The sequence below is a fragment of the Heteronotia binoei genome, chromosome 6 (genome assembly GCF_032191835.1).
Source record: "Heteronotia binoei isolate CCM8104 ecotype False Entrance Well chromosome 6, APGP_CSIRO_Hbin_v1, whole genome shotgun sequence".
Lineage (NCBI taxonomy): Eukaryota > Metazoa > Chordata > Lepidosauria > Squamata > Gekkonidae > Heteronotia > Heteronotia binoei.
In genome coordinates, this window is record NC_083228.1 from 55,647,258 (window position 1) to 55,669,689 (window position 22,432).

At 41.5% G+C, this 22,432-nt stretch overlaps 1 protein-coding gene across 9 annotated transcripts in view; it reads left to right on the forward strand.

The window, feature by feature from the left end:
- FGFR2 (fibroblast growth factor receptor 2) overlaps window positions 1-22,432 on the forward strand; it is a 191,528-nt gene that overhangs the window by 105,053 nt on the left and 64,043 nt on the right. For all 9 annotated transcript variants that reach the window (XM_060241496.1, XM_060241493.1, XM_060241497.1 and 6 more), the window contains one exon: window positions 5,195-5,318. In XM_060241496.1, the coding sequence (XP_060097479.1) occupies window positions 5,195-5,318 (124 nt within the window). The remainder of the gene's footprint in view (window positions 1-5,194; window positions 5,319-22,432) is intronic.

Here is a 22,432-nt window from a genome sequence, read left to right on the forward strand (position 1 = left end):
ACCAGATAAGCCACTTCTGTGCAGCCACAGCAGCACACGAACTTGCTGAGCAGCTCCCACCAGATAAGCCACTTCTGTGCAGCCACAGCCGCCCCCACCCCATTTTTGCTGTACCACCACAAGGACACTCCTCCCTCCCTCCCGACACTCGTCCAGGGGACTAAAGACAGCGAGAGTGACAGCGAGAGAGCGAGGGAAAGAGCGCAAGAGAAAAAGAGAGTAACAGCAAGAAAGAGACTGGGAGAGACAGTTGGAGAAGACGGTGGGGTTAGGGGTGAGCCTAAGCGGTGCACTGACAGCATTTCTCCCCCCCTCCCCTGTGGTCGGACTCTGTGCCCTGCTGCAAGCTGCTAGGGAAGGCAGGGGCTTTCTTATGAGGAGGAGAAAGTGACACTCGCCTGGAACTGAGGGGAGGCCGAAAGCAGAACCCGGAAGAATCAGCCAAGCCCTGTGGCCCCCCCCATAAAAATTTTTATCTCCCGGGCCTCTCTACCCCAAATTTTCTGGCTACAGGCTTGAGCTGACCCCATTTTCCGTATAGCATGGCATGGATAGAAGCTGCATAGCGGAGAAGGGGAAAGTTTTATATTGCCATCTTCTTCAGCCATTCTGTACTGAGCTGTCTGTGGTTGCAGGATGGCGGCCTTTGTCTTCAGTGTCTCTCCCCCCCCAACAAAACAAAACAAAACAAAACAAAAGAACATGTTAGTGCATAATCAGTTGGCCTGTTATAAAGAGCTGACTGATTATATGGCCTTTTTCCTGGAATGACTATGGTGCCTCTAAACAGTGCATATCAATGATGATGGCATCTTGCATGAGTACCATCTGGATTCTACCAAGAACTGTTTGGAGTAATGCAGAGCACTTACCAGACTGTGCTTCCTGGAACTAGTTTAATAAAGACAAAGAAAGATTGTGTTATTAAACAATTACTAGTTGCCAGCTCTGAGTGACAAGCTGTCCAGCTTTGGTGATCAGAGAGGCTTGCTCAATTCAAGACTGATTAGCTGGTTAGCATCTTGTTTCAACAATCTCCCAGCAGCTAGTGTTCATGTCAGGGAAGAAGAAAAATAGATTTTGCTAGGCGTTTGCCTTGTCAACAAGATGAATAACTTGAACCTTTATAAATGTAATTTTTTGACATGGTGTCATAAATGGTTTGCTCACCTAAAGTGATTGTTTAGGATGATGTAAGTAGGTTTAGATTACAGGCTAAAATGTAGATACAGTATTCATCTCACGTAGAATAGCAGATAAAAATTGTCAGTGTAGCCGTTTTCATTTTTTCCAAACTGGCAACAACCACATGTTCATGCTATGTGTAATGTAACTGAGAGTGTTATCTTCCCAAATTAGTCAATGGAATGGCTGCCTTCTCAGAGGGCAGTCTGTTTTTCTTATTTTCAGACCAGTTAGGGTAAAAAGACCAGGTTTATTTTGGCTAGTAGTCAGAAAAAAAGTATCTTACAAGCTAAAGTCAAAATGTATGAAGTACGTTTTGCTTATCCTGGATAAATGATAAGGAAGTAGGTGGGTAAAAGCTGAGATTCAAGTTAGTTCTGTTGCTAAGACAGTGTACTTGGAGCTTTGTTCAAGTGCCTACTCAGAACTTCTGGCTACTCTTGAGAAAATTATAGTATTTTAGAACTCTCTCAAGTGATACCTAAGTAGCAGAAATGGAAGTTTAAGTATGTTAGTCTTTGGGTGCTTTCACATGGTGACTGTTTGCGAATGGGTTTTGATATTCTTACACAGTAGAAATCCAGTTGTAAAGCTCATTATTTAGTGTGTGTGAACACCCTCTTATTGTACTTCTTGCAGAGTGACTTTGGGCCTGCTACACATAGGTACATCTCTCAAATATTCCAGTGAAAGCAGGAAGCATGACTTACTCAATATTACTTTCTCTAATAAGTGATGTAATCTCCAGTTTTAGTTCATAATCAGAAATTGTAATAGGGCTTATTTCAGAGTGTTTGTGAAGAAATGTGAAATAAATTACATTACCATTAATATATAAACACTAAATAAATCATACTAATTGTTACTATTGGTTACTGAAACAAACTTTTTTTTAAAAAAATCATGTACTGTTTATTCTATTAAACTAAAATGAATTTGCATATACATGTGTGCATGTGCACCATGAAGCCACTATAGGACAGCTCACAGTTTTCTTTATATGGTTAACATTTGAGCTGAAAAATAGTGTTAATAAAGATGTAGAATGTACCTATTAATTTGCCAACTCTGCTCATGTGTCTGGGGAGGGTCTATGCTGATAAAGCTATACAGAAGTAATGTGTATATCCAGGGCTTTTTTTTTTTTATCAGGAGCTCCTTTGTATATTAGGTCACACAACACTGATGTAGCCAATCCTCCAAGAGCCTACAGTAAGCCCTGTAATAAGAGCCCAGTAAGTTCTTGGAAGATTGGCTACATAAGAGGGGTGTGGCCTAATATACAAAGGCGTTCCTGCTACAAAAAAGCCCTGTGTATATCCTATAGTTCCACTCTACTTCTAAAAAATGCATTCTTTTAAAAAGCCATTGTATGAGTGCTATATGTGTCATTGGGCTTAATGTAAAGATCATGAAGCTGACTTACAAAGTGACAGGAAGACAGGTACGAAGCATTGTGTAAAAGAAGGCATGACAGTTATGGTAGATTTAATGGCTGTATTCTAAGGGGAGTGGCTGGTATTGTTCTGTCAAAATAGATAATGTACAAGCTGCACTCCTAAGAATACTTACCTGGTAGTAAGCCATGTTGAATAAAGGGAGACAGCTGAGGAAATGTGTAGGTTTGAATGGTAAATCTGCTTCTATTAATATTATAGAGCTGGATGAATTTTACTCTTCTGTGAGCCAATTCTATCGATCAAATAAGTACATTTTGAGTTTTGGTTGGAATGATCTGTGGACTGTGCAACAGGAGCTGAAAGAGCACATGATGACTTTAGAAAACATAACTTGGCCCTTACTACTTGCATTGCTCAAACAGGCTGAAAGTCTATTAAGAGGCAGTACAATATCCGTTGTCCAGTTACTCTACCATTTCATTAATATTGCATGGGTTGACTGTGTATGTTCACAGGTTAACTGTTCAGTCAAGAGAATTTGTGTAAGCATTACTGCACAAAGTATTAGGGCTGTAATGTATATGTTTAATATAAGTATGTATATGTGTGCGTGTATTGTATATATATATTGTGTACCTAAGGTTGCCAATCCCCAGGTGGGGGCAGGAGATCCCCCAGTTTGGAGGCCCTCCCCCAGCTTTAGGGTCGTCAGAAAGTGGGGGGAGGGGAGGGAAATGTCTGCTAGGAACTCTATTATTCCGGATGGAGATTTATTCCCATAGAAAATAATGGAGAATTGATCCGCAGGTATCTGGGGCTCTGGGGGGGCTGTTTTTTTGGGTAGAGGCACCAAAATTTCAGTATAGCATCTAGTGCCTCTCCTCAAAATACCCCCCATGTTTCAAAAGGATTAGACCAGGGAGTCCAATTCTATGAGCCCCAAAAGAAGGTGCCCTTATCCTTCATTATTTCCTATGGAAGGAAGGAACTGAAAAGGTGTGCCGTCCCTTTAAATGTGATGGCCAGAACTCCCTTTGGAGTTCAATTATGCTTGTCACAGCCTCGATCTTGGCTCCACCCCTAATGTCTCCTGGCTCCACCCCTGAAGTCTCCTGGCTCCACCCCCAAAGTCCCCAGATATTTCTTGAATTGGCCTTGGCAACCCTATATGTACCTCATGTATGCAGTTCACTGAATCTTTTGTCCTTTCTACTTCACTGTGTAGCTATACCTCTCTACCTGATTGCACTTTAAATCCCATGTTCAATTTGGACTAATCTTACCTGAGCCAAAGTGAAAAGATTGGATTCTACTGTAATGGTACTTGTTACAACTGGACCTTTGATTTTCTCAGTGACTGTTTCTTGGACCACAATAATGAATTGAATGTATAAAGTAAACCTGAGGTTTCTTGATGGAGCTGATAATTATATCAAATGACTGACCTGGGGGACCATCATTGCCCTCATAAATGTAAAAAAGCATAAGATGAAAAAGAAAAAAACAAAATCTCCTTTCATTTGCTTTAAAGTTCAAAGTTCACACACAGAACATTATATCTCAGGTGCTTTTCTATCTAATAAGGCTATTATGTTAAATAGTAAATAATCAGGCTAGAAATAAATAATCAGGCAACGGTGTGAGGGCTTCTGGTGTCCTCGCCCCACTGATGGACCTCCTGATGGCATCTGGGGGTTTTGGCCACTGTGTGACACAGTGTTGGACTGGATGGGCCATTGGCCTGATCCAACATGGCTTCTCTTATGTTCTTAGAATGTTAAATTATGGCTAGTACTTTAATAAGGAAAATGAGTTTGCATAATATGCTGGTGTGTGCTGTTCAAATTGAATTTTGCTGGAAAGCTGAGTTGTTAATCCAGATTTAGGGTGCCAGGCCAACAGATCAGTGTGGCAGGAGAAAATGGGTGGGGGAAAATTGTGTCTAAACCAGTAAGTGACATCATTTCTGATCTTGCCATCAGTGGGCAAGACTACTGAAGCAAATGCTTGCTGGGGGTGGATAAATGGTAATCCAATGCCATATATTAAAGAACTGAGAGATGCATACCTAGTTCTTATGTCTTTCCGGAGAGCCGGTTTGGTGTAGTGGTTAAGTGTGTGGACTCTTATCTGGGAGAACCGGGTTTGATTCCCCACTCCTCCACTTGCACCTGCTGGAATGGCCTTGGGTCAGCCATAGCTCTGGCAGAGGTTGTCCTTGAAAGGGCAGCTGCTGTGAGAGCCCTCTCCAGCCCCACCCACCTCACAGGGTGTCTGTTGTGGGGGAGGAAGGTAAAGGAGATTGTGAGCCGCTCTGAGACTCTTCGGAGTGGAGGGCGGGATATAAATCCAATATCTTCTTCAATATCTTCTTTCCTTTTATCCTCACAGCAAGGTAGGGTAGATTGAGAGATTACAATTGGTACAAGGTAATCCAATGAGTTTCAAGGTTTACTGAAGATTTTTACCCTCATTTTCCAGATCACAGTGTAGCATAATCACTGCTATACTATATAAGCTCTTTGATGAGTTAAAATCTATTTTATATGTGAGCAGAAGATAAAGATTGTGATGCCACCTGTTCAAAACCTTTTTTAAAATTCTAATAGGTACGAAATCAGCACTGGAGTCTTATAATGGAGAGCGTGGTCCCATCAGACAAGGGAAATTACACCTGTATAGTGGAGAATATACACGGGTCCATCAATCACACATACCATCTTGATGTTGTTGGTGAGTAAATCTGCAATGTCTCAGAAAAGATTATGTAATAATGGCCTTGATTTATATTCTGCTTGTCCTTTTTTTAAAAATGTAGAACTTAAAATGGACGTAGAATGAAAATGGTTTATTTAAGGATAGTTTCTTGGCAAAACAAAAAAGTGCCTTTGATAATTTCTAACCATTTTAAAACACTTTAGGCAGACTTAAATTGCAGAGGAGAACTGCTGCAATAAGATCTAAGGAAGCATACCATGTTGTAGAGCTGTAGATAGATATATTTCATATGCTCTCTGTTCAGCTGAAGTGAACCAACCTGGAGACTAAACCATTTTTGTTTGAACACTTGTTTAAACAATGTTTATTGAAGGTGCAGCTCCAACGGCTGCCAGGAATTGTAGTATATTGCGTTCCACATGATTCCATCCTGTACAGACCAGCTGCTGAAAGGGTGCAGCTGAATTATGTTCACTCACCAGGGAGTAGGTGTGTCCACAGTATCAAGCTGAGAAGGAAATAGAGGGAGTATAGTCAGTTCTCTCCAGGGAATGTTTCCTAGTCTCTTGTGCTGGTTGTGGTTCTGGTCTAGAGTGGCTTGTGGTTTAAGAATTGAGCCAGCTAAATAGATTTGGTCTTAAAATCCCCACAGAAGGTCCAGTATTGTTTTAACTGTGAAGATTTTTACTCATTTTTGTAACATGAGCAAATATTTGCCATAAGTCCCCTAACCTTCTCTTCAAACCTTTTTCAATGCCTTACATTCAGGAATATACTGCACACAGTTTATTTTTCCTGGCAGAAAATATTAGTGACTTGCATGAATGAATGGAATGGTAATGAGAGTTATGTCATTTATTGCTATGTCTGCTACTTTCATAGAGAGAATCATAAAAGTAAATAGCAAAGCCAAGATTTTCCATCGTGATTAGTAGTTTGTGAGTGCTAAGCTGCCATCACAGGGCCTTTGGTTTTTTTCCCCTTGAGGGTCCAGAAATGCACTTTTAAAAACATCAAGCCTCTTTCCTGAAAAGAACTAGCAATATTTGTTATTTTTTTTCCAGGACATGGTATTGGTCCTTTGTTTGGTGGCAGTTGTATGTCAGTATTTGGCTTATTTTGTTTTGAAGAACCAAGTCCTCTTCTTGGTAGTTGTACTAAGAATTTGTCAGCCCCAGTTGGAAGAATGATGCAGCATGTTCTCTGGGTTCTTGAGAACCACGAGACAATTAGAAATGATGTGTGGTTTGTGATCTAAAGTAGAAAGTTGGAAGAAACTGAAAATGACCTTCAGCAGCAGAGAAAAGGTAACAATGACTGGTTCCAGACCGGCAGCTTGGGCCACACGGGAGGCATTTGGAAACCAGCCAGCTCAAAAAGGAGTGGGCAAATCCCCTCCACACGTTCCAGCACAAGATGCCCCTATCCTACCTGCAAGGTGCCTTGGCGCGGTCAGATGGCTTTATCGCACCATTCCCTCGGCTCTGAGCACCTAGAGCAGATTGGTGAGTTCACACCACCAGTCTGCCTCATTTGTGTGCTTCCACATTCAGATGAGGCAATTGGCTTCGGCTTAGAAATTTGCTACCATTTCAAAAGTGGTAGCTTTTTGAGCTGCTTTGAGGACACCGGAGGACATGGTGAGTATGGGATGGGGCGGGAGGCAGATGTGCACATTTGAACGCGCTTTTCTGATTGGTTTCGAAGGCGTCCCTGGGTCGCCTTAAACTGCTGGTCTGGAACAAGCCAATAAAAATCAAAATTAGATCTTTCCTAGTTTTCAAATTCTAATTAACTTAGGCGGGAGGAGCCTGCCAGAGCTGAACTACACAGTCATAATTGTCATGTGGTGTAGCTTTCTTGCAACCCCTTTAGAGCACGAAGGACTGCATATAAGAATGTTCCTTTCTGTCAAAAACTGCCATATTTGATCTATGGAAAGATAGCTTGTGGATGAAAGAGATGCTAGCCCTTTTTCAGGCTGGCTTCTTTTTTTGCCATCAAGTCACAGCTGACTTATGGCAACCACAGAGGATTTTAAAAGAAAGATGTCCAGAAGTGACCAGCTGTTTCATCTTTTTATGACGAAGTGCTGCAAGCCTATAGGGCAGTCTCAATAAATACAATCCAGGAAGGGTTGTTTCATCCTGGAAACTGGTGTGGGGCAAAGGCATTACCAGCAATGGGGGGAAGTATAAGCTGGTGTCACAGGGACATCACTAGTAATGCAGCAGTATCACTTCTGGCATGCACTGGAAGTGATACCATCACACTGCTGACAATGTGGGAACACTCATATTTGGGCAAAAACTCTATGGTAGAAGCTGTTTTTATGCTACCCTAGGACTCCCCCCACTACCAGTAAGTTCCCTTGCTAGTAGTGAGCTGATTGGCAGCAAGGGGTGGGGCATGGGGGATGGAGGATTCCTTGTCCTCCGGCAGGGATCTGACAGTTCTACTTGTAAATCTGCTTTTAAATTGTCCTGCAAAGGTGCTGGTTTATTTATTTATACAGCCCTCATCAATAACTGCTAGATACGTACACTGAGAGCATTCATTAGTATAGGCTTAATTTACTCTAATTGCAATTGCAGATTTCCCTAGCATTTACCTAGTATGTGGGTTTCTTCCTTCTTTAAGTAAACTATCAGAGCATTTAAAAACCTTTCTGATGCTTAACTAAGGAATGGCTGGCAACCTGTGAGGGAAAAGGGGAAATTGCATTGTTGTGGTGGTGTGATGTCAGAAGTTATATCACAATCCTGGCATGATTTTGAGGTGTGTATTTGCTGGAAGTGACATCGTGCTACCAGTTCAACACCATTTTAAAAGCATTTTCCTCCCTCTGGCCTTTGATGGGCGGGCAGGCAGGCAGCTATATAAGTGTAGGCAGGAGACCTGGTCTCCCTTTACTAAGCTGATGTAGAATTCTTTCATACTACCATTTTATCATACATTCATATGAATTCATTACTTGGCAGGATGAAAAACAGGGAAAATATTGGGTCATCTGAATGAGCTGAGAGACAGAGAGAGATGGAAGCAGTTTACTGCACATTTCTTGTCTGCTCCTCTCCCATGTGAGGATGACACATTAGAAATGACAAACGCAGAGAAGGGACATGCAGCAGATAGCCATTTCAAATTCTTACAACTCCTTCAGATTTTTAAATGATCAGGGATATCAAATGTGAAAAATATATAATGAAAGAATAATAAGAGAACAGTTCATTTTGTGATCAAAGTTAAGGAAAACTTAAAAAGTTTACAGACTGGTTTTCCTCTTCTCTTCTTCTATGTGTCCTTTTCATCTTTTATAGAGCAGTGGTGGGAGGAAAGAAGTTATTGGTAATTGATGGATGTTATGTTTCAAGTAACACACAGTCATAGACTGGTATGGGGGAGCATGCCACTCAAGGGTTTTTTTGTCCTTGTTCTTTTATTGGCTAAGCCATTTGTTGACAATATTTCTCATTTTGTCAGCCGAAAGGGGTACTTTATTTTAACAATGGTTTAGCTGGTTTCAGAGCAGGGTTGTTTGATATTAATAATAATGAATGGTGTTAAAATGTGGCACTGCATTATACTAATGTGGCTATATGGTATACTGTAGTGAAACCTTTTATGAGGTCACAGATCCTGGAGTTTTCCCAGAAAAACTCTTGCCAAATATGACACAATGCTAGTTGGGAATAGCCATTATTAACTGGCCTGTAATAACTTTTCAAAGCTTGAATCTTTCATCAAGTGTGCTCTAATGGCTTGCAGAATGTGAGAGGTTTTAGTGGAAGAGCATATTCTAAATATTCTCAGCTGTTAGTTTGGATTTGTGAATGTAGCAACCACATGACTATCAAACAGTTTGCTGCAAATGTGGGGTGGGGTTGAAATAAAAACAAAAAGTTCTTAGTGGTACTCAACAGCAGTTAGGTTTGAGCTACACAAACTGGCGAACTAGAACTAAAATATTAACTGCCTTGGATGTAGAGTTTGGTTACTCTTCATAGTTCCATTTTCTTGTTGGCCAAGCTGAAGTTATGATATATAGTTATTTGCAGTGAGTTGGTGCTGCCTGGAAACAATCCTAAGCAGGTCTACTCAGAAGTAAGTCCAATATAATTCAGTGAGCCTTATGTCCAGGACAGTGTCTTTAGAGCTGTAGCCTCTGGCTTGGTTTGTTTGTTCTGAGGCTAAAATGATAGAAATAAATTTTGGCATCCTGATCATTGTATCTGGCTTTGCCACTTTGTTGGCATGTCCATACATAGAGAGCACTGCTCCAGTGTTTCATTTTGGTCACTGTTGATCACTGGGATTTGGGCAGCTAGTCGATAATATGGCAGTATTGCTTTATGATTACAGGATATAGTAAATGCAGAAGTACCAGTTTATAGAGAATGAAAACTTGAGATCCATCTAGACCAAAATCCTGACTTTGATGATAAAGAAAATGCGGGAGAGGTGTGGCTCAGTGGTGGAGCATAAGCACTGCAGGCAGATGGATCCATCTGAAAACCCTCATAACTTCTGTTGAAAGGATCTCTGGTGGCATGTGTTGTGGAAGGAAGACCTCTCTCCCCCTGGGAGCCTGGAGACCATCTCCTAGTCGGAGTAAAGAATCATATATTCCTGTTTCCAGTGAATGTGCCTGATTGTTATTTCAGATCATTATTTTGCTGTCTGTCATGGTTTCCAGCTTAATAACTTAATGTTAGGTAGCCTTACCCAACAAAACCTTTCTGTTTAAGGTTTTGTTCATTTGTAATATACTAGATAAATATTGTTTGAGTACTATGAGAAAGGACAAATAATTGTTTCCTATTTACTTTTGCCAGTTCATTGCATATTTTATGTATCTGTTGTTTGGCAAATGTCCTTGGCATCATTGCTCTTTGTTGAAGGTGCTGCAGCTTAGTTAGCTAAGCCTTGCCAAGGTATATAGTTCAGTTTGCATAGTTTGCATATGAAATAACAGATGATGATAGATTTTTTTTAAAAAAGAATTTTGTTATTTTAGATTTGCCTTCTGTGTTCCCCCCTTTTTATTTGCAGTATAAATTAGCATTTTTGCTGCTCCATGTGTATCCCCTCCTATCTTAGCAAAAGTGGGTAAAGCACCAGGCTCTGATGGCCTTCCCGCTGAGGTATTCACAAAGTTTGCCGATTGGTGGCTCTTGCGCCTTGCAAAATTGTTCTCTTTCATTGATCTGCATGGCTCCATCCCAGACTTGGGAATATTCACTCCACAGGAACAGAGTCTGTTGCCTAAAGGGACTCGATGATATCTCCCTTGTAAAACTTTGGAGGGAAACGCATTTAGTCTAGCCAACATAAATGTCCTGCGATGACTTGGAATTCTTCTTCACATACCCCTCCCTTCATTCATTTACTTAGTTTGTGTTACCTTGGTTATATATATTAGTTAAATTAATGGTTTTATATTTCCAACTAAACATTGATGCTTTTTGGTATGTTTCAGTGCATCTCTAGTTTGAAAAGTACTATCCATTGCAAAATTGTACTCAGGTATAGCAGGAAGTAAGACAAATTAGTATTTTGAGTGGAACTGCAATAATTTTCTAGAAAGAGTTAAATGCATGTAGCACAGCCAAGTCCAAACTTGCATTCTGGCAGCAACTTTTGCTGCTGTTGACTAACTCTTTACAGGAGGCAGGATAAGCCTGACATACTTACTTGAACACTTCAGGGCTTGGGGCATGCTGAGACAGGGGCAGAAACAGGCAGGAATCCACTGTGGCGCTTGCCTTTAGATATTTGGATAAATTAAGAAGGAAGAAATCTCTTTCAAAGCAGTGAAAAATCCTGGCTCTGGACTTTACACCTGGCACTGAGTTTTTGTCATCACATGTACAACTAACTCAGGAAAAAATGTTTAGAGCTAGAGGCTGTGTGCTTTACTCTTGGAAACTGAGTATCATAGTTCATCAAAGGCTTTTAAAAATAATCCTGGTGCTGTTACTTATTGGCTGAATGCTGGTTTGTCATATTTACAGGGCACCTTTCCGGATCACATAGTCTTACTCACCTGCCCATTTATTTTCTAATCTATTTGCTTGGCCTTCTGTCTCACTGTTCTAGTTTTGATATATGCACACTTTTTTTGGTCTTTCTCAAATCCTGCCACCCACAGGTTGCTGGACAAATATATTCAGTTAGTTGAGCAAATCTGTTGGAATGCCAGGGTCAAATTCTATGCCTTCCAGGTGTGGCAGAAACCTCTGTGAAGATTGTAACTAGAAGCCAAAAGAGAATGTTTTACAGTGTGAAGTATATATTTTAATTTTATGACTGTTTTTAGGTACTGGAAACCTTCGGGTTCTGAGGTAGGCAACAATCGTGTTTTATTTGAAGGTCAATGATTTTGCAGCCAGCATCACTAATTAGGACCTGCTGACATGTTGCATTGCAGGGTTCTTATCCTGTGGCAATGAAACAACATTTTACTGTGCTTCATGGATCTCTTAAGAGCCAAATTCTTAAGTGGGCATGGGAAATTACTGTGCTTCTAAAATACTGTTGATAACCATCAATAATGCAAGTTATAAGGGTACCTGGGTAAGAAGGAATTACTATAAGTAAATCCTGGTATGAGTGTTACAGAAAATTAGAGGTATATTGAAACTTAGGACTGTTCCTACCTTCTGGGGGGGGGGGGGGGCTCGGCTGCCCCTCCTCCCGCTATAGTGTTGACAAAATCCATCTGCATTCCCTTTTCAGTATCAGATCTGGCATTTCAGTATCCTAATTTAACTGCAGTTGGCAAGCATGTATAGCAGTTCCATGGCAAGGCAATTGCTTCCAATGGGTTTAGCCTAGTGATGCCAGCTTCCAGATGGGACCTAGGGATCCCCCGGAATTACAGCTCATATCCTGGCTTCAGAGATCAGTTCTCCTGGAGAAAATAATGCTTTGGAGAGGGAACACTGTGGTGTGCCCCACTGAGGTCCCTGTCCTCCCCAGGTTCCATTCCATCCCCAAATCTACAGGAGTTTTCCAACCTGTATCTGGCCAGCCTGCCTATCACCCATCCCCTCCCAGTGGCCAGGGGGAACGTGGCAACTATAGTTTGGCCACATTTTTTTCTTTTGCCAGCATTCCTAGCTGCTCAGCGCTTGGAGTGTTCTGCTTCTACTTTCTGACCTCATCTGGGAGAAACTAGGGCTTGCATTTCACATTCCAGAACTTTTCTGTTTTTATTCATTTTTAATCCTAAAGGGTTAACTCCAAGGGTGAGCTTCAGTTATTTTTCATTGTTATATTTCTTGTTATCTCCCTCACCCAAACAAAGCTTTTTCTTGTGTGCTCAGATGTTCTAAAGCTTTGGCTTTTGCAACTGCCATATAAGGGATCACATCAGTTAACTCCAAGATTAGCAAGGTAGACATTACAGGCTCTTTTCAGCAGAGATGCATCTTGCTCTGGAGAAGCTGATGAAAAGCACACGATGGCAGCATAACAGTTGGCTTTTCTGTGCAAAGTGCAGACTGGTATTAAGGCCATTAGCCAGTGATGACAACTGAGCATTTTAAAACAAGAACATTCATGTTGCCTGCTGCTGTTTCTTACTTTCTGGTGTTTTCTCTCTTCTAGCACTGCAAAATATACAGGCTAGTTTGGTGAAATTGGGTGCACAAAGTTTACTGGGAAATTTCCTTTTATGTATGCACCAACTCAGACTTCCAAAAAGTAATGGAGATTTACTGTAAAATTTACTATAATTAATTTATTGCTCTGACCCCCCCCCCCCACGGAGAAATATTATTTTAAAATGATTTTACTCAGTATGATTTTGCTTACTAGTTACTTTGCACTGAATTTCTTTCTTTCTTTCTTTCTTTCTTTCTTTCTTTCTTTCTTTCTTTCTTTCTTTCTTTCTTTCTTTCTTTCTTTCTTTCTTTCTTTCTTTCTCTCTCTTTTTCTTTCTTTCTTTCTTTCTCTCTCTTTTTCTTTCTTTCTTTCTTTCTCTCTCTTTTTCTTTCTTTCTTTCTTGCTCTCTCTTTTTCTTTCTTTCTTTTGCTTGCTTGCCTGCCTGCCTGCTTGCCTGTGTCGTAATCGGTGATTTTAACTACCTGCAGATTGATTGTTTAAAAACTGTGTCGTAATCGGTGATAGTAACTACCTGCAGATTGATTGGGTCAATATGTGTTCAGGTCAAGAGAAAGAGATCGAGTTTCTAGATGCTCTCAATGTGCTGTGGAGCAGATGGTCACAGAACCTACCAGGTGTGGGGCGATCCTGGATTTGTCCTAAGTAATTCCCAAGACTTGGTGAGAGATGTAAAAGTGATCGCACCGCTTGGCAGCAGTGACCATAACGTTATTGATTTTACCATTTGTATAAATAGGGAGTTGCCTCAAAAGACCAGCACAACCACGTTTAACTTTAAAAGGGGTAAATTCTCTGAGATGAGGAGGCATGTGAAGAGGAAGCTGAAAGGAAAGGTAAATACAGTCAAAACCCTTGGGGAAGCTTGGAGGCTATTTAAAACTAGAATCCTAGAAGCTCAGATAAAATACCGTATATACCACAAATTAGGAAAGGCACAAACAGGTATAAGAAAAGGCCTGCATGGTTAACAAACAAAGTAATGGAAGCTGTAAAAGGTAAGAAGGACTCCTTTGAGCGGTGGAAAGCTAGTCCAAGTGAGGTTAATAAAAGGGAACACAGGCTGTGGCAAATCAAATGCAAGACTGTGATCAGGCAGGCAAAAATGGACTATGAGGAGCATATTGTAAAAAACATAAAGACCAATAATAAAAATTTCTTCAAATATATTAGAAGCAGGAAATCAGCCAGGAAGGCAGTGGGGCCCTTGGATGACCAAGGGGTCAAAGGATTACTGAAGGAGGATAGGGAAATGGCTGAGAAGCTGAATGCATTTTTTGCCTCCGTCTTCACTGTGGAAGATGAGAAGTGTTTGCCTGCTCCAGAACCACTTTATTTTGGAAGGGGTGTTGAAAGACCTGAGTCAGATTGAGGTGACAAGAGAGGAGGTCCTACAACTGATTGATGAATTAAAAACTAATAAGTCACCAGGTCCAGATGGCATACATCCAAGAGTTCTGAAAGAACTCAAAGGTGAACTTATGGATCTCCTGACAAAAATATGTACTCTTTCATTGAAATCTGCCTCCTTTCCTGAGGACTGGAAGGTAGCAAATGTCACCCCCATCTTTAAAAAGGATTCCAGAGGAGATCGGGAAATTATAGGCCAGTCAGTCTGACTTCAATACCGGGAAAGTTGGTAGAAACCATTATCAAGGACAGAATGAGTAGGCACATTGAATAACACACGTTATTGAGGAAGACTCAGCATGGGTTCTGTAAGGGAAGATCTTGCCTCACTAACCTGTTACAGTTCTTTGAGGGGGTGAACAAACATGTGGACAAAGGGGACCCAATAGATGTTGTTTACCTTGACTTCTAGAAAGCTTTTGATAAAGTTTCTCATCAAAGGCTCCTTAGTAAGCTCGAGAGTCATGGAGTAAAAAGACAGATCCTCTTGTGAATCAAAAACTGGCTAATTAAAGGGAAGCAGAGAGTGAGCATAAATGGGCAGTCTTCACAGTGGGGTGCTGCAGGGCTCAGTACTGGGTCCCATGCTCTTTAACTTGTTCATTAATGGAGTTGGGAGTAAGCAGTGAGGTGGCCAAGTTTGCAGATGACACAAAATTGTTCAAGGTGGTAAGAACCAGAGAGGATTGTGAGGCACTCCAATCTGTTGAGGCTGGGTAAGTGGGCATCAACGTGACAGATGAGGTTCAGTGTGGACAAGTGCAAAGTAATGCACATTGGGGCCAAGAATCGCAGCTACAAATGCAAGTTGATGGGTTGTGAACTGGCAGAGACTGACCAAGAGAGAGATCTTGGGATCGTGGTAGATAACTCACTGAAAATGTCAAGAAAATGTGCGATTGCAATAAAAAAGGCCAATGCCATGCTGGGAAATATTAGGAAGGGTATTGAAAACAAATCAGCCAGTATCATAATGCTCCTGTATAAATGGATGGTGCGGTCTCATTTGGAATACTGTGTACAATTCTGGTCACCACACTTCAAAAAGGATATTATAGCATTGGAAAAAGTGTAGAAAAGGGCAACTAGAATGATTAAAGGTTTGGAACACTTTTCCTATGAAGAAAGGTTAGGGCTGTTTAGCTTGGAGAAACATCGACTGCGGGGTGACATGATAGAGGTTTACAAGATTATGCATGGGATGGAGAAGGTAGAGAAAGAAGTACTTTTCTCCCTTTCTCACAATACAAGAACTCGTGGGCATTCAATGAAATTGCTGAGCAGACAGGTTAAAACGGATAAAAGGAAGTACTTCTTCACCCAAAGGGTGATTAACATGTGAAATTCACTGCCACAGGAGGTGGTGGCGCCTGCAAGCATAGCCAGCTTCAATAAGGCATTGGATAAAAATATGGAGCAGAGGTCCATCAGCGGCTGTTAGCCACAGTATGTATGTATGTATGTATGTATGTATGTATGTATATATATATTTGCCACTGTGTGACACTGAGTGTTGGACTGGATGGGCCATCGGCCTGGTCCAACATGGCTTCTCTTATGTTCTTATGGTTGGAGACACAAAAGCCCAGAATCAGCTGCTGCAGGAATATTTGCATTTATTGTCTCTTCTCCCCCACATAGTGACATCTTAACCGGAGATGACCTAATGAAGCCCATTTCTCTGGTCCCACGATTCTAACTCTGCTCTTAATTTAACTCACATGTATGTATTTCATTTAAATTTGACTGTGTTGTTGTTGTGTGGCCATTCTTGAAAAACAAAAGACCCAGTACCTATCTTGTGAGTGGATTTTTTCAAGAAGGTCATTTGAGGATCAGTTCCCCGCTTTCTGTCTGAACAACTGCTAATACTGCCTGGGTATACATGCTCAGTATGTATACCCAGCCTTTAGTATTCCTTTATGCCAGTTCTGTTATACAGGCTGCCTATAATGGCATTTGCAGAATAAAGTGTCTTTCCTAAGTTTAAAAATACTACTTGATCTTAGGTATTTTCCTTTTCTTTGTGACTAACCACTAGTTTTGCTGTGATTAGTGAGGTTTGAAGTTGTGTCTTTATCATCTTCATATCTTGAATATCAGTTTTGAGGGTTCTGTGGTGGCAGAGGAAGCTGAGTGGATTTTTTTTTAAAAAAAAATTGATATACATAAGGATTGGGCATAGACATAGCCATCTACAAATGGCTGGCTCACAGCCATATACAAAATACTTGAGTGTTTTGTCAAGATGTAGATTCCTGAATGTGCTGAGGATTAAATCAATGCTGAAAATAGAGGTAGAAGTTGAACTTGCCGGGTAAATTTCTGTAAAGATTAATCAAAGCTGCCATTTTTGAGACTATCATAGATAAGAATACTTTGATGTTGAGGAGTAAAGCTTTAGATTAACAGAAAGGAGAGAAGCTGTAAATATTTTATTGCATACTCATAATGTTTCAACTGTTTCTAAAGCCTTTGGTTGTTCTTATCATTGTAAAGCTGATTTTACCGAGCACTGATTAATTATCTTAAATGCACATGTTTTATTAGTGGGTATAGTACTCAGTGATTGTATTCTGCAGTATCTTAATAGGGCATTGTATTTCTAATAACTGGTATTCTGTCAGTTCAGTATTTTTAGTAAATGAATTGGATTGCTATTATAAAGAACTTGAATAGTGAAGATATCTGTTGATAATTACCTAGTCAAAGAATTGCTACCCAGTGTGTATTCACTGTCTTGACGTATTATAGCATAAGTATTAACATGACAAATTAATAGGATCCTACTTACAGTAAGCTATAAAGTAAGTATACCTTACTTCAAGTAAGATCCTATTATGTAATTTTTGAACCACTATTACAAAATTGTTTACAATCTTGTTTAGATAAACAGACCACAGTTCCTACTCATTTCTCTAAGCAAGTTTGTGAACCGTTTTGTACAGTTCAGCCCTGCTACCTGCACAGAAAAGCCATCTTGAATAATTCAGTTTTTTCTATATTTTGGAAAACCAGAAACATCTAAGCTTTCCTGACCTCCTTGAGCAGGACATTCTATGAAGTGGGAGCCACAACAAAGAAAGCATGTCTATGGGCAGTTGTTGATTTTGCCCATTTGCAGGTTGGGACCCATAGAAACTGCTGCTGATGTCACATTGTGGTGGAGCATAAGGCAAAAGGAGGTCCAAATAAGAGGGACCAACTGATCCTGGAAACAAATGGGCAGCCAATGCAGTGTCTGCAGAACGGGAGTAATATACATACTTTGACTAGCACCCACCAATAGCCAAGCTGTGGTATTCTGGACCAGTTGGAGTTTCTGAATTGATTGTGATAAGCCCCACCTGCATGCTAGTGATCAGCTGGCTGGTGGGAGGCAAGTTCCTCTCCCTCCCAAAGGAGATCCATCCAACATGCAGCAATGTGTCTCCATTGCTGCCCACATGGCCCAGAAGTGACATCATCACATCCAGGATGTTGGGGCAATACTTTGGTATTTGGAGAAAAACTTAATAATAGAAACCAAATTTACCATAGAGTTTTTGCCCAAATACCAGAGTGTCACTCTGATGTTCCAAATGCGATGACATCACCTTTGGGTCACATGGGCAGTGATGTAGACTAGACATGGGCACACACCAAACCATAAATCATGATTTGTATGTGAATCAAGCTGATTCATGGTTCGTTTGTTCCGAACCAGTCGAAGTCTTGATGCTTTGTTTAGTTTGTTTTTGCAGGCACCGATGTAATGAATTCCTAGGCAATGTGGGGTATGGACTTCTGGGAGCCCTAGAAACACCCATAGCAGTTGTCCATAACTTGATTGCCAGCTCTAGGAGCCAGTCACAGAGCTCCCGTTCTGCATCATGAAGAGTTGTCATGAGAACTGAAGCTGAGCTTTCCTGGGAGCACCTGCTTTTTTGGGGTCTAGAACTCAGATGCTCCAAATCCAGTCTTCACCAAACTTCAAGGTGGGTGGAAAAGAGCCTGCTGAAGACTCCCAGTGAGTTTTACACCTTCTTAATGAATGAAACATGAACCAGGTCAAAAATCAAACAAATTGTGAAATGAAATGAACCACCATTTCACCTGGTTCATGCCCATTGCTAATGTAGACACATTGCTGTATGTCAGATGGGCCTCCCTGATGCTTCTGGTAAGTCCCCCCACTTCTGCCAGTTTCCAGGAGAGTCCTGGCAACCCTTCCAGAAATGGACAGTGACAAATCATGGTCACTGCAACATTCATCTGAAGAGATGTGATACAATCATTTTCCAGGTGAGGTGATATACCTGCCTTCCTTCTGTAGAACTTCTGCATGTGCTAATTGGGGATCTGAGGATTATAGCACTTGCAGTGTTATTTACAGTGGTGTCTTATTTTATAATATTTCCTGAGTTCTGATTTAGCCATTGAATCTGGAATTGAATTAATAGGTAACCAAATTCCAAAGAGTCTTAATTATTGTACATATTTTGTAGTTTTAGTAATGTCAGCAGTTTGCATATTACATTGCCCAGTATCGCTTTGAATACAAAATCTACTCTCCTTATAACAGGAGATGATATTGGCATGTTTTATGCAAACAAACCATGTAAATGGTCAAAATAGAAAGCTATAAAGTTACAGTGTTCAATTAGCAAAGATTTATTTCCCAAGTGCCTGTTTGACCTCATTGTGCAGAAGTAAATAAGAGAATAAATTTACTGAAAGCTGATAGATTTACAGCACTGGGAAACTGAAAGCTCTGAAGCTTTTTTTTTTAAAAATTGATTTTAACATTTATAGTTTTAAATAAAAAATTAATAAAGATTAACTGTTTTCAGATGCAGAACCTAGCTATAATTGGATTCCAGAAAGCATATATTTAGTGTATATTAGCAGTACTTTGTGTTTCAGATTTAGCTTTTGTCTTTGGGATTTTTAAAAATAGAGCTTTTATTCTTCTTCAGGAATGCATCAGAGCCTCTTATCATTGCCGCTGCTTGCCCATATAACAATAACTGCATAACAATGCAGTGTTTAATGTTCTCAATGACTATATTTAGTTAGAATGTACAGGCGAAATTTGAGTATTTGAAGTCCTTTAAAATCCAGCTGATCTCAGGTTTTAATATACTTGCAGTATAGTCCTAAGTAAGTTCTGTGTATGATTACACTGTGGATCATGCAGTAGAGAAGTGACAATGTCCTTCCCCTCTGGGACTCTTGTTTTGAATCTATGTATTCATTGTCAGGACTGGCCCTAGACTGCCTGGCACTCTAGACAAGGCTAACTTCTGGTGCCCCCCCCCCCGCACTGATAATGTCACTGAGTCTAGGGGGGGGGGAGCACCCAATTTGGTGCCCCAAGAAGGCCAGCAACCTAGGCAGTTGCCTAGTTTACCTAGTGATAGGGCTGGCCCTGTCCTTTGTATATTTATTAAATGAGACCCTGGGGTAGATAGCTGGAGTTACTAGATCTGGGTGAGTTTGCATGGTGAAGACGACAAAAGAGGCATTTTGAGGTGAATTTTCTGCAAACCCCCTCAGATACAGTTATTTCAAGCACTATCATCCCCATAAAGGAAGAGTCCACTAGGAGGCAGCACCAAAATTGTAGGCCACAACATACTGCAGAAAGAATATGTGTATGTATATATGTAGGTGTGTGTGTATATATGCATGCATGAGCACATGTTCTCTCTCTCTCTCTCTCAATCCCCCCCCCCCCCCCAAAAAAAAAGTATATAGCCCCTGCTATTATGAGCTTTTAAGGCAAACAGCATGCAGGTGTTTTAGGCTTGTCGTTGTATCTCCCAAATGATCCTGGTGACAAATTATGTTGCGCCTTAAACAAATTATATTGTCACCTTAAATCAGTATCCTTGCCATACTAATGTTAACATACAACATGTCTCGTGGACCTGACAGAATCATGGGATAAACCATATTATGCATTAATAGCTTGCAAGATGATATCTTGGCGTATCTTTTGTTCTTTTCTTCTTCAGAGGAGCTCAGTTTACCTAGGGTTGCCAGGTCATTCCTGGCAACTGGCAAGGGAGGGGGGCAGCAGGGATGTTTATCTGATGTACAGTGACACATGTACACCACTCCCCATGTGACCTAGAAGTGACATCATCACATCCAGAACTCTGGTATTTGGGAAAAAACCCAATGGTAAATTTGTCTTCTACTATAGAGTTTTCTCTGAAATTCCAGTGTTGCCCTGACATCCTGAATGTGATAATGTCACTTCTGGGTGGTGACATTGATACATTGCTGCAAGTCGGATGGATCCTCTTTTGGTCAGAAAATTCCTCCTTCCACCAGCCAGTTGATCAGCAGTGGGGAGGTGGGGCCTGTCAGCAAGGTACTGACAACCTGAAGTTTTCCCAGAGTGAGATACATTGGTAGAAGGTGGTTGTCTCAAGGTTAACCTGCAAACTTCATGGCTGAATGGAGTTTTACACACAGGCAGGCTCGGCCAATGGGTGCATGGGGCCCCAGGCAGCCTTGATTCCAACTCCCCTGCACTGCACCCTGTTGAGGCTGGGTGAGTGGGCATCAACGTGGCAGATGCAGTTCAGTGTGGCCAAGTGCAAAGTAATGCACATTGGGGCCAAGAATCCCAGCTACAAATACAAGTTGATGGGGTGTGAACTGGCAGAGACTGACCAAGAGAAAGATCTTGGGGTTGTGGTAGATAACTCACTGAAAATGTCAAGACAGTGTGCGTTTGCAATAAAAAAGGCCAGCGCCATGCTGGGAATTATTAGGAAGGGAATTGAAAACAAATCAGCCAGTATCATAATGCCCCTGTATAAATCGATGGTGCGGTCTCATTTGGAGTACTGTGTGCAGTTCTGGTCGCCACACCTCAAAAAGGATATTATAGCATTGGAGAAAGTCCAGAAAAGGGCAACTAGAATGATTAAAGGGCTGGAACACTTTCCCTATGAAGAAAGGTTGAAACGCTTGGGACTCTTTAGCTTGGAGAAACGTCGACTGTGGGGTGACATGATAGAGGTTTACAAGATAATGCATGGGATGGAGAAAGTAGAGAAAGAGGTACTTTTCTCCCTTTCTCACAATACAAGAACTCATGGGCATTCAAAGAAATTGCTGAGCAGACAGGTTAAAACGGATAAAAGGAAGTACTTCTTCATCCAAAGGGTGATTAACATGTGGAATTCACTGCCACAGGAGATGGTGGCAGCCACAAGCATGGCCACCTTCAAGAGGGGTTTAGATAAAAATATGGAAAAGAGGTCCATCAGTGGCTATTAGCCACTGTGTGTGTGTGTGTGTGTATATATATATATATATATATATATATATATATATAAATTTTTTGGCCATAGAGTGTTGGACTGGATGGGCCATTGGCCTGATCCAACATGGCTTCTCTTATGTTCTTATGCCCTCCCTCCCCCCTCTGCGGCACCTCCCCCCTCTGTCCTTTCCAGTCTTTAATGCCCAGGGAACCAGCAGTGAAGCGCTGACTCCTGGGGCTCTTTCAAGGCAGCTCCCCTCCCCTGCCGATCAGCTGATCAGTGGGAAAAGTGGTGCGAAGTCTGGCGCTCCTATGCCAGCCTTCTGGGGCTCTCCGGACCTTCAACGCTGGGGTGGCGAAAGGAAGGATCAGCAAGTCGCTGAAAAAGTGGCTGCTGCCACTTCCTCCCCACTTCCCTCCCACACAATCCAGGGAGGAAGCAGCAGCAGTGACCACTTTTTCAGCGGCTTGCTGATCCTTTCTTCCACCACTGCCCCAGCGCTGAAGGTCCAGAGAGCACCAGAAGGCCGGCATAGGAGTGCTGGCCTCCCCACCACTTTTCTCGCTGATTGGCAGGGGAGGGGGCACCTTGAAAAAGCCCCGGGAGCTGGCACTTCATCGCCGGTTCCCTAGGCATTAAAAAGTAAGTGGGTGAGAGGGAGGGGGAAGCAAGCAACTAGGGACTTGCCTAGGGGGTGGGGCTGAGGCCGATTTTGGCACCCCTGTCCTGCCGGCGCACTAGGCAAATGCCTAGTTTGTCTAGTGGGCAAGCTGGCCCTACACACAGGTATCTCCCATCCTACTTTAATACTGTAAGCAGTATGCCACA